At 44.5% G+C, this 13513-nt stretch overlaps 1 protein-coding gene across 1 annotated transcript; it reads left to right on the top strand.

Moving 5' to 3' along the window:
• Positions 1 to 1282: 1282 nt before the first annotated feature.
• Positions 1283 to 12463, top strand: dner (delta/notch-like EGF repeat containing). The gene is made up of 12 exons (XM_057050347.1): positions 1283 to 1573; positions 4177 to 4464; positions 4595 to 4689; positions 6523 to 6677; positions 7220 to 7371; positions 7489 to 7642; positions 8324 to 8557; positions 9536 to 9658; positions 9792 to 9905; positions 10068 to 10199; positions 10362 to 10608; positions 11863 to 12463. Exons 1-12 carry the CDS (start codon positions 1283 to 1285, stop codon positions 11975 to 11977), a joined length of 2100 nt encoding a protein of 699 aa, XP_056906327.1. The 3' UTR covers positions 11978 to 12463.
• Positions 12464 to 13513: the final 1050 nt, after the last annotated feature.

Raw genomic sequence — 13513 nt, 5'->3', positions numbered from 1 at the left:
CCTGTGGGTCCAAAATACCACTATTTATTCTATTTTTAAACAGCCATAATAGCTACACAATTTCTCCTTTCTGTAACTCCAGCTATTCTTAGCTGCACAAACGACCAATTGTCATGAAGGCACCATGGGCAACAGCTCTGAGCTACTTTGTTTACACAGCTCGCACGCTGCCCCCCCCCCCCCCCCCCCCCCCCAATACATTAATTCCAGGGAACTGTCAATACTAGAGCTGGGGGGGGAGGAAGAGAAGCACTAAAAACTACACAGGAAAGTGTTGATGACATCATCACTGACCTCCAGGGGAGGGTGGAGAGATTGTGATCCCCCCCCCCCCCCCCCCCCCCCCCAGGTGAACATGTTTCGACCAGTTTAGAGGAGAAAACGTCCCTCTGATTGTCCAGCCAGGAATGATGTTGCTGACGTGATGATGGCTGAGAAAAGCTGGACGTGTGTGTGTGTGTGTGTGTGTGTGTGTGTGTGTGTGTGTGTGTGTGTGTGTGTGTGTGTGTCCGTCACTTAATGATGTGCAAACACCTTCCTGGACAAAGTGCTGTAAATGAGACCTTTAAAAAGAAGAAAAAGTAGCGTGAACGTCACAGCAGGAATAAAATCAAGAACATCCCCACATAAATAAGCATATTTAATTAATGGACCTCGGTTAGCAACTAATTATTCATGACATTTTCCGGAAATGTTAACGGGCCGAAGAAGAGGTCAGGAAATTTTGGTGACGCTCTAGATTTCAGAGCAACATATGACTTTGATCTTCCAAAGATCAAAGCCAATGGGCTTTGTAGAATCCTCTTTTTCCCCCCCAGCGCTCCACAGTTTTGGGTCCATTGTCTCCAAGACAAATCCATCAGTAGTTTGGGATTCAAAAGCAAGACGGAACATGAAAAGTAAGAATAATAAGACGGATTATCTCTTAATTATTTCCCATTCTTGTTCATTTTCCAGCCGCCTGCTTTAGCTCCACTGGCATTAGTCTCCCACAAAAAGGCAAATCCTCATAATGTCCTTTTCCTGCCCCCCCCCCCCCCCCCCTTCCCGAAAGCTGTGTAAACCCGGTGGTGGGGCCGTGTGTCGTCAGCGGTGCTCGTCACCGCGGGTTAGGCCCCTCCCCTTCTCCTTCTCCGTCTCTTCCCCACTGCCTCTGCACTCGTCTGCGCTCAGGGATCTTCAGCTGAGGACCAGCATCACTCTGACACGCGTCCTCTCGGGAGCTGCGGAGCACAGGAGCCGACGGAAGCATCCAAGAACACGAAGGACGCAGGTCAGGACGATGGCGTGCGCTCGCAGGCGTCCCTCGCCGCTCATCCTTGTGCTCTTGCTGGCCGGCGGCTGCTGCGGACTCGGCATCAGGATCAACCCTTCCCCTTTCCAACTTGCCCTGGATACCCCAGCCCCGGCCGAGCCAACCCCAACCCGGGCCAGCCATCATCTGGACCTCTGTGAGGGCCAACCCTGCCTCAATGGGGGCGTGTGTCTGGCCCTGCCAGGCGCCAGCAGCCGCGGGGACACCTTTGAGTACACCTGTTCCTGCAGCCAAGGCTTCGCTGGACGCAACTGTGAGGTGAGAACTTATCAGCGGTCCATTTTGTCCCTCGCATGTGTGGACGCAGCACCGACTGGGCGGGTTTATCTGCGAGACTGGGGACAGAATCAGGGTTTTGGTGTCTCAAACCTGTAAAGACGCGACTGGAGCTGGAAGGTGCAGCATTTTCTTTGATCTTTGTTCTTTGATAAACCTGCGTATTCTCTTTCCTTTGGTACATTTTGCAGCTTGCTGTGGCTTCTTTTTCTTTTTTTACGTGCGCTCTTTTAGCGAGCGTGTGCTGTAAATTAGATGTGGAGAAGTGCTGTGTTGCTGTGGCAACCGAAATGAAGGGCAGCAGCAGGGAGAAGATGCTCGAGAACACTATAGACGGGTGTGCGTTTTGAGGGGGGGGGGGGTCAATCCTCATGTGAGTGTTTTCCTTTTTTTTTTACGTTTTAAGAACGTGTTTGATGAATTCCTGTGTAAATTTTTCCTCTAATTTGGAATTCTGTTGCTCCTAAACTGATAATACTATTAGCATCACAGATATCCGTCCTAATCCTGTTGGACGGATTCTTGATTTGATTTGTACCTGGTGTAGGGGGGAGTTTACAAAAAGACAGATCACATAATCCTGTTTAGATTTTGTCAAGATCTAACAGGATCTTTTCTTTAACAAGAGCCTGTTTATCAGGAAACTGGACAAAAACGTGGATAGTAAGAACAGCCCAAGGCTGCAACGCTAGCGGGTCTCCTTATAAACCGTCCCTGCCGGCCCGACTGACACTTATTGAATTTTTACAATAAGTGCTCTTGTCTCAATACGTCATTGGGCCTCTGAGTCATGCAGGGACGGGATAAATGAGTCCACTGCAGCATCACGAAGACAAAATGTCAAGGTGAGTGGACGACTTCCAGTAGAGCAGCCAAGAGGAGCCGTAGGAAGGAAGGAAGGAAGGAAGGAAGCGTGTTTCGGTGTTTCCTATACGTACAGGTGAATGTGCTGATTCTCTCCACTTCCTTTTGCCTTCGGTCCTCTCCAAGGACGCCTGAGCTAAATCTGTCCACCGTGCTCTACCATCCAAGTTTCTTAAAAACTCCCGACCGATCTGACCCATTTAGGGTCACGCCACAGTATCTCGAGGGAACTTGAAGGCCCGGACCACCAGGCTGCCACCGCCGCCGTCTGCCTCGGTCGGTACCAGGTCCATCGATCAAATGCTGCTGTGTGTTTGTGCCCGATGTATCAGGAAGCTCTCGTCAGACTACTGACCTAACTGTCCGGGGGCTCACCCACATGCTGTTTGCTAATGTGCCAGCAGGTTGGTTGTGTTGGTGGTTTTCTCTTCGCCAGTTCTGTCCAGTCTGTTCCTCGGTGCTGAGTCACTGGCCTTAGCTTAGCCAAGCGAAGCCTTCAGTCCTGCGGTCCTGCACTTCTATTTGGGGATAATGGCTCCATCCCCGGGTGGCTGGAGTCTCAATGTCTTAGCCGCCGCTCTGCAACCGCCCCCCCCCAGGCTAGATTCCCAGGACTTTGCTCCTCATTTGTTCTTGAAATGTGTTTGTGGAATGATTGTAGCCTCCTGCACTTTGTCAGACAGCTTCTATTTGACTGTTTTCTCTTTAGGATGGTGTGAAACCTTTTCCAACCTCCTTCATGACTGAAAGGCCATGTTTGTGTTTTCTGAAACCTTGACGTGAGGCGGCCACGGCGACCCCCTGGTTCTTTATGGTGCCTCATTCATTAAAATGGCACCTTGAGGAGAAGGTTGAGGGACTTGAGAGGTTCGTGGTTCTGTTTAGCGTTGCTTTGCCTTTATGGTTTATTTTTATTCATTTGGAATATTTGATGTTGGACTGGAGCATAAATGAGGGATTATCTGTCATCACTGGCTCCTGTTGTGGTTTTAAATGATGTTTCAGGCGTGTGGTCTTTGGCCTTTCATCTGAAAAAATGGGATGTTCCTAAAATGACAAGACATCAAAACTCTATTTTCATTCGTTAACTCTCACTTGTGTTACCTAGTCTTATGGGGACCTTTTGGTTTTTGCTCAAGTGTGCTCCTCCAGACTGGTTTCTGTACCCCCCCCCCCCCCCCCGCTTCTTCCAGACACCGTCAGAACTCCACACTGATAAATGATGTCCGATTTGTTGAGGACAAAGGGAACAGGATGTTCCACTTATGGCTCTCTGCTGATTAACTCCCAGAAGATGCAGGACCCATTTTTAGCCCGGCATCAAACAAAGATAGATTGTGGTTATTTGACATCTGACACATCCTGAACTTATAGAAAACAATGAACCAAATCAATGTGATTTTCTAATCACCTCAATCAGACATTTTTGAACACTCGGTATCTAGGACTCCGTTCTGGAACCAGAGTCCTCCTTAACAGCCTTTAATCACTTTTAATTAGCAATAGCTGTGGTTATTAGTTAGCTCTACAGAACCTACCAACAGATACGAGGCGAGTCGGATTCTTTCAACAGTCCAGTTGATTCTCCACTCGACCCCGAGGGTCCGACTGTTACCGAACCTGCGCTTCACTCTGAAATATTAGTCCGGTTTTGGCTCGGGCTGAGTACAACTTTAAATGTTTTAGACGCTTTCCTTGATTCTCTGCTCCTGTCATTAAAGTTTATCACAGACCCGTGTACCAGCAGCCCTTGTCTCCATGGAAACTGTAGCCGCTCTTACAGAGAGGACGACGTGGAGCCATCTTACATATGTGAGTGCGCCGAAGGCTACGAGGGGGAGAGGTGTGACCAGATTTTTGCGGAGCCTACCGACCCCTTCCCTACAGACCTGGTGACCCTGTCCACGTCCTCCACCTCTACCACCACAACATCAGCACCTCCCAACCTGCAGCCATGGCAACCCAAACCCGGGCAGAGGTTGCTGGTGGTACCGTGGGAGGCAATCGGGGTGAGATAGACAGTTTAACTCCCGTGGGTTATGGTGGTATTTATCATTATACTGACAAGAAGTGTGTGTGTGTGTGTGTGTGTGTGTGTGTGTGTGTGTGTGTGTGTGTGTGTGTGTGTGTGTGTTTCAGGTGTCACAGCATCTGCACTGTGAAGGTCAGCTATGTGAGGTGACATCAGAAACCTTGACGCTGTCTCTGGAGGTGCCCGAGGACACAGCTGTAAAGTAAGGCGACATTAACAGTTTGCTAACCGTGACTGGTAAATGATTATTTTGATGCGATTCACCGCTGAGGATCTGTGGATTACTCGTGATTATTCATCGTTGAGGGACTTAACAATCACATCTACAGCAGATATACAAATTCCAACATCATGCTTTAGCATTACAATGCTAATACGGTGCACAAATCGCTACATATGTTGACATTTCTTAATGGTTCCACATTTGTTTTTCTTTGGTTTCTGTGAACATTATACCTTTTTTTTATTTCCTTCATCCATCACTCTCATTTTCTTTTCTTTTAATTCCTTATTTCAACTGGAACAATAACACCTGCTCAAAAGGATTTCTTTATCCATTTATGAGGACTTTAGATCTACTTTGAACCATATAAACTTCCTAACATATTATCACCACTTCCTAATCAGGGCTCTGAGTAATATCCAGTTTTTGTTGCCCAAATATACTTTTCACGCTCATAAAAAGTTGTCATGAAGTTCACGCAGTGGAATGTTATATGTTCAAGCTTATTTATTTTGGAGCTGCATACTGCTAATGGGATTCATGTCAACTAGCACACACGTGCTAATTGCCCAGAAACCCCCATTCCAACGAGCCCCCAATGTGCACACAGTGACCTCTAGTGGTTTAGGGCTTTAAAACTCTTTATGATTCCATTTGAATGAACAGCCCATAGTATCCAGTATTACTATTATGACATGTCCTAAATACTTTCCTATTTACGGATCATTTTTATTAGGTTGGTCGCCTAACGAGTTGGACCCTCTGTCTCCTTATAAAGGTGGTAACAGAGAAGAAAACTAGAGGCCTTTACTAAACAGAGCGTAAAAGCAAAAGAGTTATTTTCCATCTTTGATGATTAAAGGACTCTTCTTCTGCTGCCTTCTTTTTTCCCCTGCCGATCCAAATTTAATGTTAAATTCAGTGAGTAGTAGAGCTCCAATTGGAAAACATAATAATGGAGGAAGATTAATCATTTTAATTCATTCTAACGTTGGATTTTAACATTCCTCTGGATTCTATAAAAACAAACAAATCAAAGATCAAAACAGATGCATTTTTATGCGGATGTTTGCTGAATTTAAATAGTTTACTAGAGCAGCAAAAGTTGGTTTGACTTTTAAAGCAGTAATTAAATGGTTGTCATGGTAGCAGCGGTGCCTAGCTTGTCCTATTGTTGTATTGGGGTCCAAATAGTCATTTTAAACAAATACCTTCATCAACTATTGTCAAATCTGTCTTCTTCCCACTACTAAGGTCTACTAATTGTTAAATAAGTTTTAATTGCGTGTCTGGACAATTGTAAAACTCTTTATTATGACATTAATTAGACCCCTCCCCTTTTTTGTCTTCACCTGGTTCAGAATTCTGCTGCACACACCTGCTTAGGAACCAATAGGTTGGACCTCACCGCTCCAGTTCTGCCCCCCTTCCACTAGCTCCATATATGTTGTAGGACACATGTGTACATCATGGTTTGCAGTCTTGGGGGGGGTTGTGCATTTACTCTATACTACATTTTCATTACACTGCACTACACTACAGTACACCACACACACACACACACGCACACACACACTACATTACAGGGATTATTCACCTTACCTGTACAGCCACACAAAACTACACAAATGTCCAATCTTCAAGGTTAAGGTTTTCTTTTGGTACGATGTTGAATTTTTGCGAATGTGCTTGACTTGACACCTACCTCTAAGTCAATCCGTCTCCCTCTCTGTCTCTCTTACACCCCCCCCCCCCCCCCCCCCCCCCCCCCCCACACACACACTACCTTCCCTATCCTTCTGCTCACTCCAGGATGGTGATGAATGCCAGTGGCGCTCCAGTTCTGTGGCCTGTTAATGAGAAAGGATCCCCCATCTTCAATAGCTCCGCACTGATGTTCCTGCAGGCCTCTGATGGACTGGTGGTGTCTGATGACCTATTGGTGCTGGGACAGAACTACTTTATCAGTAAGATTAATTTAATATCTTAATCTACTAGGGGAAAAAACATTCTTTATACACTACAAGCCAACCTTAGAATGTTGGATACTACAATGGTGATTGATTAGAACATTAACCAAAGATGATATGAGGTGTCAATATAGCCTAAGAAAAAATACACTTGCTCCTGTTGTATCTCTGGGATTAGCCCAATCCAACATTTCCACAGGTCAGAGACAGGCACTGGTGGCACTGGGAATAAAACCAGAGGTTTAAATAACTCCTAAAAATCTCAACCATGTGCTTGGACAGGATGTACCTTCTGTCCAGTCACCACTAAGAGAAATACTGTATACGAATGTGAAAGAAGGAACTCATTTCAGAGACCTTGATTTCAAATGCCAAAGGTTTTTGGTGGACAAGACAAAGAATAACTGAGATAGGTGGAAATTCTTAGGTCCAACATTCAGAAATTTCCAAATGCATCTGCTTAAAAAATGTAAGATTGAATGAACAGATGAACAAATGAATACATTTCCAACCAAAATATGCATTTTTTCCTGTGGTAGGTTTTTTGCATGTTGATACCCCAACCTCCATGGAGCTCGTCCTCCGTCTCAACCTGACAGTGAAGGCCAGCACCTGTGTGGAGCCTGGCCTCCCTGACCTTGGTGACCTTCATTGCTCTGGGAAGGGCAAATGTGTTACAGAGCCAACTAAGGTGAATAGATGAGATGCACTTATATTTAAAACCTTATTTGGCTCATTGCTGCCATTTGTTGTTGCTCGTTCCCAATCCCAAATTCCATCGTGCTGACAGAGTTCTGCGTTCCTACAGAGCTCTTTCTTCTGTGAGTGTGAGGACGGATACACTGGAAGCTTCTGTGAGGAATTTGATGCCTGCCACTCCAGACCCTGTAGCCACAACGGTACCTGCACCGACATTAAACAGGGGCTCGATGGGCGCAACTTCACCTGCACCTGCCCCCCAGGTGTGTTCTGCATGGGGGCATCTGTCTGTCTGTCTGTTCCTAGTCCACATTCAGGGCCTGTTGGAGGATTGAAGAAGAACCCAGAGTTCCTCGGATCTCCTGGTGTCCTCCTACTGTCTGAAGAGGTTCTATTCTACTGACCGAAAACCTTCTGTTTCGGAGCTCATTTGTTTGAACTCTAAACATCTGATTTCTACTTTTTATGCAGTGTTTTGACTTTTTTGTGTTTTTAATTTGTCACACCGTGTTGACCAATATTTGAACTTAAGCAAAAGCTGGAGCACTTGAGTCACAAAGGGAAAGGGAGCAGCCAGGCTTTCTTTACAAGTAATATATTTATCCAAAAATGTAATTTCTTCTTCAAAAACATTTCAACGTTTGGTTTCATATTTGGTTTTGTTGGTATTTTCTAGAGCAACAGTTGGTCTCGACCTTCACCGAGGACCGAGTAGCCATTACATCACAGATCTTATTGTTATTAAGGTTCCTAAACCCCCACATCCATTATTAAGACATGTTTTAAAAGCATTATAGGCATTTAGTTGACATTTTAATCATACATTTTAACAGTTCCTTTTCCATTTAGATTCAAATTAGTTGTTTCAAAACTATAATAATCACTAATTATCTAAATGCAATTTTCAAACTGCTTTTCTTTGGTGTCCTTTGTGGTTTTCTCAGGTTATCAGTCTGCTACATGTGAGCAGAAAGTGAACCCGTGCTCCTCCGACCCCTGTCACAATAATGCCACGTGCTACCCGCAGGGTCCTGGTCCCAGGGGGTTCGGCTGTAGCTGCCCAGCAGGCTTCACTGGCCCCACGTGTGCTCAGCTGGTGAACTTCTGTGCCCTGAACCCGTGTGCCCACGGAGTGTGTCGCAGTGTGGGCGATAACTACAGGTGCCTGTGTGTCCCGGGTGAGCTCCGCCATCATGTATCTGACAATAAACACGGCCATCTTGTGCTTCACCATGTGTGTCTTTGGATGTGTGTGTATTGAGCACAAAAATCCAGATTCTACTAGCAAAGTGAGGACATTTCGGCTGGTTCTCACAACTTTAAAGGACTTTTTGAGGGTTACGGCTTGGCTTTAAGGTTGACGTTAGGACATATGGGCATATGCTAGGTGTAGGGTTGGGGCCAATTATCAGGTTGAAAGCTTAATGGTAAGGTATTCAAAATGAATGTTAAGGAAATTAGTTAAGTTTAGGAGATGATAAAAGGCAACTTTAAAGCCCTACAAAGGAAGGAACTCTGTGCTGGTAACCAATAGGAAGAAGGACTCCTATTCCAGCTACCAGGGGACACCCCTGACCCATAACCCCATAGAAGTTACCCTGACAGGTTGTTCAAGGAGAGGAGGCTTTCATCAGGACCAAACTGATTAACTGTCTAAACTACAAAGTATAAAAAAACTATTGTACTTCAAACTCCGGAATATCACTAAACTAATGTATGTATTCATTTTCCACTAGAATGTGAATTGGTATAATTCTGTGCTATGATTATGGGCTGCTGGCACCATGGACTTGTATCTAAGTAGCTACAAACCAAAAAATGCACAAGTTTGGAGGGGACCTGAATTGCGTACAGTTATTCTCGCACATTCATAATAATGTGTTACTTGAAATTACAATATCATTTACAGATCATAGAGGAATGGTAATTTACTTCAAAATCTTTTCAATGTTTTAATGACTAATAACTCTGCATTTTCACAAAACATTAAACATCATGGAACAACCATATTTTATTTAATGTGTGAAACTTCAAGTCAGAATTCCTGAAAATGAACATTAAACTGGTCAACAAGAACAAAACTAGTGTGTTTTATGCACCAGCCTCGGTTATTCCCGATCTAATACAGGTTTTTCCGCACATGTATGTGTCCTTAGGTTATCATGGTTTATACTGTGAAGAGGAGTACGATGAATGTCTGTCAGACCCCTGCCAGAATCGTGCCACCTGTAGAGACCTTATCAATGCATATGAATGCGTCTGTCCACCACAATATGAAGGTACGTAAGTGTAGACCTGCATGGTTGAGTGTGTGATACCACAGCAGCTTCACCTGATGGCAAACGTTGCTAAATTAGCTTTGCCTTTTCTGTATGTGTGTGTGTGTGTCTGTATGTGTGTGTGTGTGTGCAGGTAGACACTGTGAAATCTACAAAGATCCATGTCTGAAAGTACACTGCAACAACAGAGGCTACTGCGAGAGTGCAGGACTAAACGCGTCCTGTGTTTGTCCACCTGGATACCTGGGTGAGCACCTTTAGTCACACGAGCTTATTACATGAGATTTGATGACTGTTATTCAATGTCCAACCTTCATAACTGATACACTCTAGCTGCTCTGACTAGTTTGGAGACATTATTGGTTTAAGGATTAGCATTGTGTCTCCGTCTCGCTATGTACCTGCTCAGGGAAGAAGTGTGAGATTGACATCAACGAATGCAAGAGCAACCCTTGTCATCACGGAGGCACCTGTGTTGACCAGTCAAATGGCTTCTCTTGTCACTGTCCGACTGGCTGGGTGGGACCAACCTGTGAAATCTGTGAGTCGCCCCAAAAACCTATTGAGAAATGACCTTAAATGTGAAAACTCACCAGGTAATCCGAGGGTCTTTGTTGAGCACTGATATGCATAAACATTACGATTGCTGTAATTTCCCCTGCGTAAATCACAGCTGTAGTTGACATTAAACTGGATCTTTCAGACATTAAGTGGAAACAAGTGTACACCGATGAGGCCCTGAGCGATATGCCACGGCACTCGCTCTACATCATCATCGGAGCGCTGTGCGTGGCCTTCCTGCTCATGCTCATCATCCTTATCGTTGGGATCTGCCGGATCAGTCGCATCGAGTACCAGGGCTCCTCACACCACGCGTACCAGGAATTTTACAACTGCCGCAGCATCGACAGCGAACTGAGCAATGCCATCGCCTCCATTCGCCATGCCAGGTCAGTGATAGGCGCGGAAGTCTTCCATAGTCTGCAACAAGCTAATTTTGCTGTCTTATTCTACAAAGTTTTTGTCTTTAACCAGCTGGTTAATCACCTCTGGTGGTCAGAATATTGTAATGACAGCAAATAAATACCATGAAGTGTTTACTATAAACCCATAGTGAGCATAACATACACAATGTATTGTATATATGTGTATGATTTCTATCCACACACATCATCTAAAATTGACAAGTGGGGTCGAATGATAACGGAACTGAAGGAGTCATGAATCATGGGAACATGGCAGACACGGAGGACAGCTAGTTACTGTAAGTTGGGATCCTACAAGTTAAATGGCAGCAAGGAAGCAATAGCTTAAAAGAGTACGGCAAGTTGTGCAAAGTCAGCTGAATGGAAAGATAAGGTCCTATGCCGTACCGCTCGTCAAATGCCCCATGGGTATAATAAGCTAGCCAAAGTGGAGATTATTGAAATAAAGGGCACTGATATAAAGAGACGAAAGCTCTTGAATGGGGGATGCCAGCACTCTGAGGCTGTACACAGAAAACCCCAATAGAAAGAGATCTCCGCTGCTTACCGAATAATTGCTCAATGAATACCACAGGCAGCCGGAACCCAGTGGGGAAGAGGAGCTACAAACATGATAGGAGAACAAATGTGTGCGTGGGCCTTACGAACTCCAAATTGAGGACGTGGCTATAATTAGAAAAAAGAGCAAAAAGGCACTATAAGGGTCACAAGACAGTCCTTAGACAATCCAGCACACAACGATCTGAGATGCTTGTAAAATCTAAACACTTGTAGTAGTGGGGTCAATGTGGGAGACACCTCCAACCAGCAACCAGCAACAAACATTGCACTGGTGGACAAATGGCAGAGCAGGTGTTGGATGTGTTAATCCCAAGTGGTAGCAACATCAGACAGAAACAGCATGAGGAAAATAGTTTCTGGAGGAACAGTTGCAGGGATGTGAAGACACCAGTCAGCCCGGTGGTGATTGAAGCCTTTGGGGCTTCAATCCCCAAGCTGGTTGAGTGACTCCAACAGATCCCGGAAGGAACATCTCTGTCCAGAAGAGCGCAGCGCTAGGAGCAGTTTAGCACTGCAGAGGACCCTCAAGCTCCCTCTGATAGAAAATGGAATGATTGGAGGTTATTGTTTCATCACCATCTCATAATCAAGTGTTAGAATTGTGTTTGCTTACGCAATGTTAATGCGTTGGCCAACACTTCGATTCTCTCTTATTAGATTTGGAAAGAAATCCAGGGCAACCATGTATGATGCCACTTTCATCGCGTATGAAGACGACAGCCCAGACGACAAGCCTCTGATTACCCTCATCAAGACCAAGGATTCCTGTTAAAAGACAAAATCCTTCATTTGTTGCCTGTATTTTCCTGCACTAATCATGGCAAAAAACGATTGTAGGATTGTAGAATACTTTGCGTTATTTACGTAATGGTATGGTGAACCTGTAAACTCCTCTGTGCAAGTGATGTGATTTATTCTGCATTAGTCTGTCCCAGAAACCTATTAAGTATCAACCAAGAAAGCACTGCTGACAATAAACAGCACTTACATGTGTGTGCAAGTATATGTGACCAGCTTACGCCATAGAATGTGTCTTTACATCGAAAACTATCTACAATAAGTACATAACGCATGGTTATATTTGCCATTTCCTGTTAGCAATATCTTTTTAGCCGTTCGTTTTGTTGTAATTAGTTGTAGTTTTACATTGACTCAAAAAATACATAGAATATTTCTTTTAAATAACTGTACATAACATCTTGTTCTTTACATAGTTTCTTAGCAGTATATGAACAATAAAAAATGAAATTTCCTGGAATACGGTGTGTGAGCCTACTGTATTCATTTCAATGATGTTTAAGATAATAAGACAGGAGTTCTTCTCATGACAAAACCATTACACTTCTACCTAATTTATCTTTATATTATGTACAGGTTTACCTCTGGTATAAGACAAGCTCAACAAAGACTTTGCTGGTGTGGGGATCCCAGAACAATATAGGGAAAATAGACCCCAGTTGATAAAAGAGGTAAAATTAAAAATACTCCTATGCAAGACTGTTTTGTTCCTATTTTTGATAAAATAATTTTACTTGCAGCCTCCCAAAAAGTGTTTTCAAAAAGAGGTTCCAGAGTTTCCTCCATCTTCCAGCCATTTATCTGGTTCTGGCTCAGGGGGAGGCTGGGCGAGCAGCTTCAGCAAGGCCAGACACTCCTCTCCCCAGAAGGCATTTCCAGACCAGCCGGGAGATATAATCTCTCCAGTGTGTTGTAGGAGTAAGTTTATCTTTCATCAGAGGTTGCTCAATCTGTGAAGCGTGAAGAAAGGCCAGTCTGAGGTTTTCCACGGAGAACGCTACAGGATGTTAATAGGACATTCCACACCATTTGAGAAGCATGGAGGGGAAAATCTCCTGGTTTGGGGACCTGACCAGCTCACCATAATTGTGTTTTAGTGGGTTTTTCAGGAGATGGAACTGCCCAAGTTGATCCCGCTGAGGTGCTGTTGAAACAGGCTGTACATACAAGAAACAAGAACACTGCCGAGGTACCCTTGAGCAAGGTAGCAAACCCAAAGATGCTCAGGCCCTGCCATGAACTGGCGACTCATCCAGGGGTGAGAACGGCCAGAGAACAGCTTGAATTGAGGTTCTTGAAGAATTTGTTTCAGGTCTAATCTTTTCTGGCACAGAGGGGAATGGGTTGGCACAATCTGCACATGCTTTTTCTGGAAAAGTAAGAGCGATATGCTCCTCGGTTTTAGAGATATTACATGGTTGTCAGCAAAATCTGAGGCGAGTCAAAGTGGTGATTTAAAAGCCTCCTATATGAAAATGGAATGTTTTTTTTTTAACATTTTCTTTCTATT

This window comes from Takifugu flavidus, chromosome 12 (assembly GCF_003711565.1).
Source record: "Takifugu flavidus isolate HTHZ2018 chromosome 12, ASM371156v2, whole genome shotgun sequence".
In the NCBI taxonomy this organism is placed as follows: Eukaryota; Metazoa; Chordata; class Actinopteri; order Tetraodontiformes; family Tetraodontidae; genus Takifugu; species Takifugu flavidus.
The sequence above is the reverse complement of the archived record's forward strand: the minus strand, read 5'-3'. Positions and strand labels throughout refer to the sequence as shown.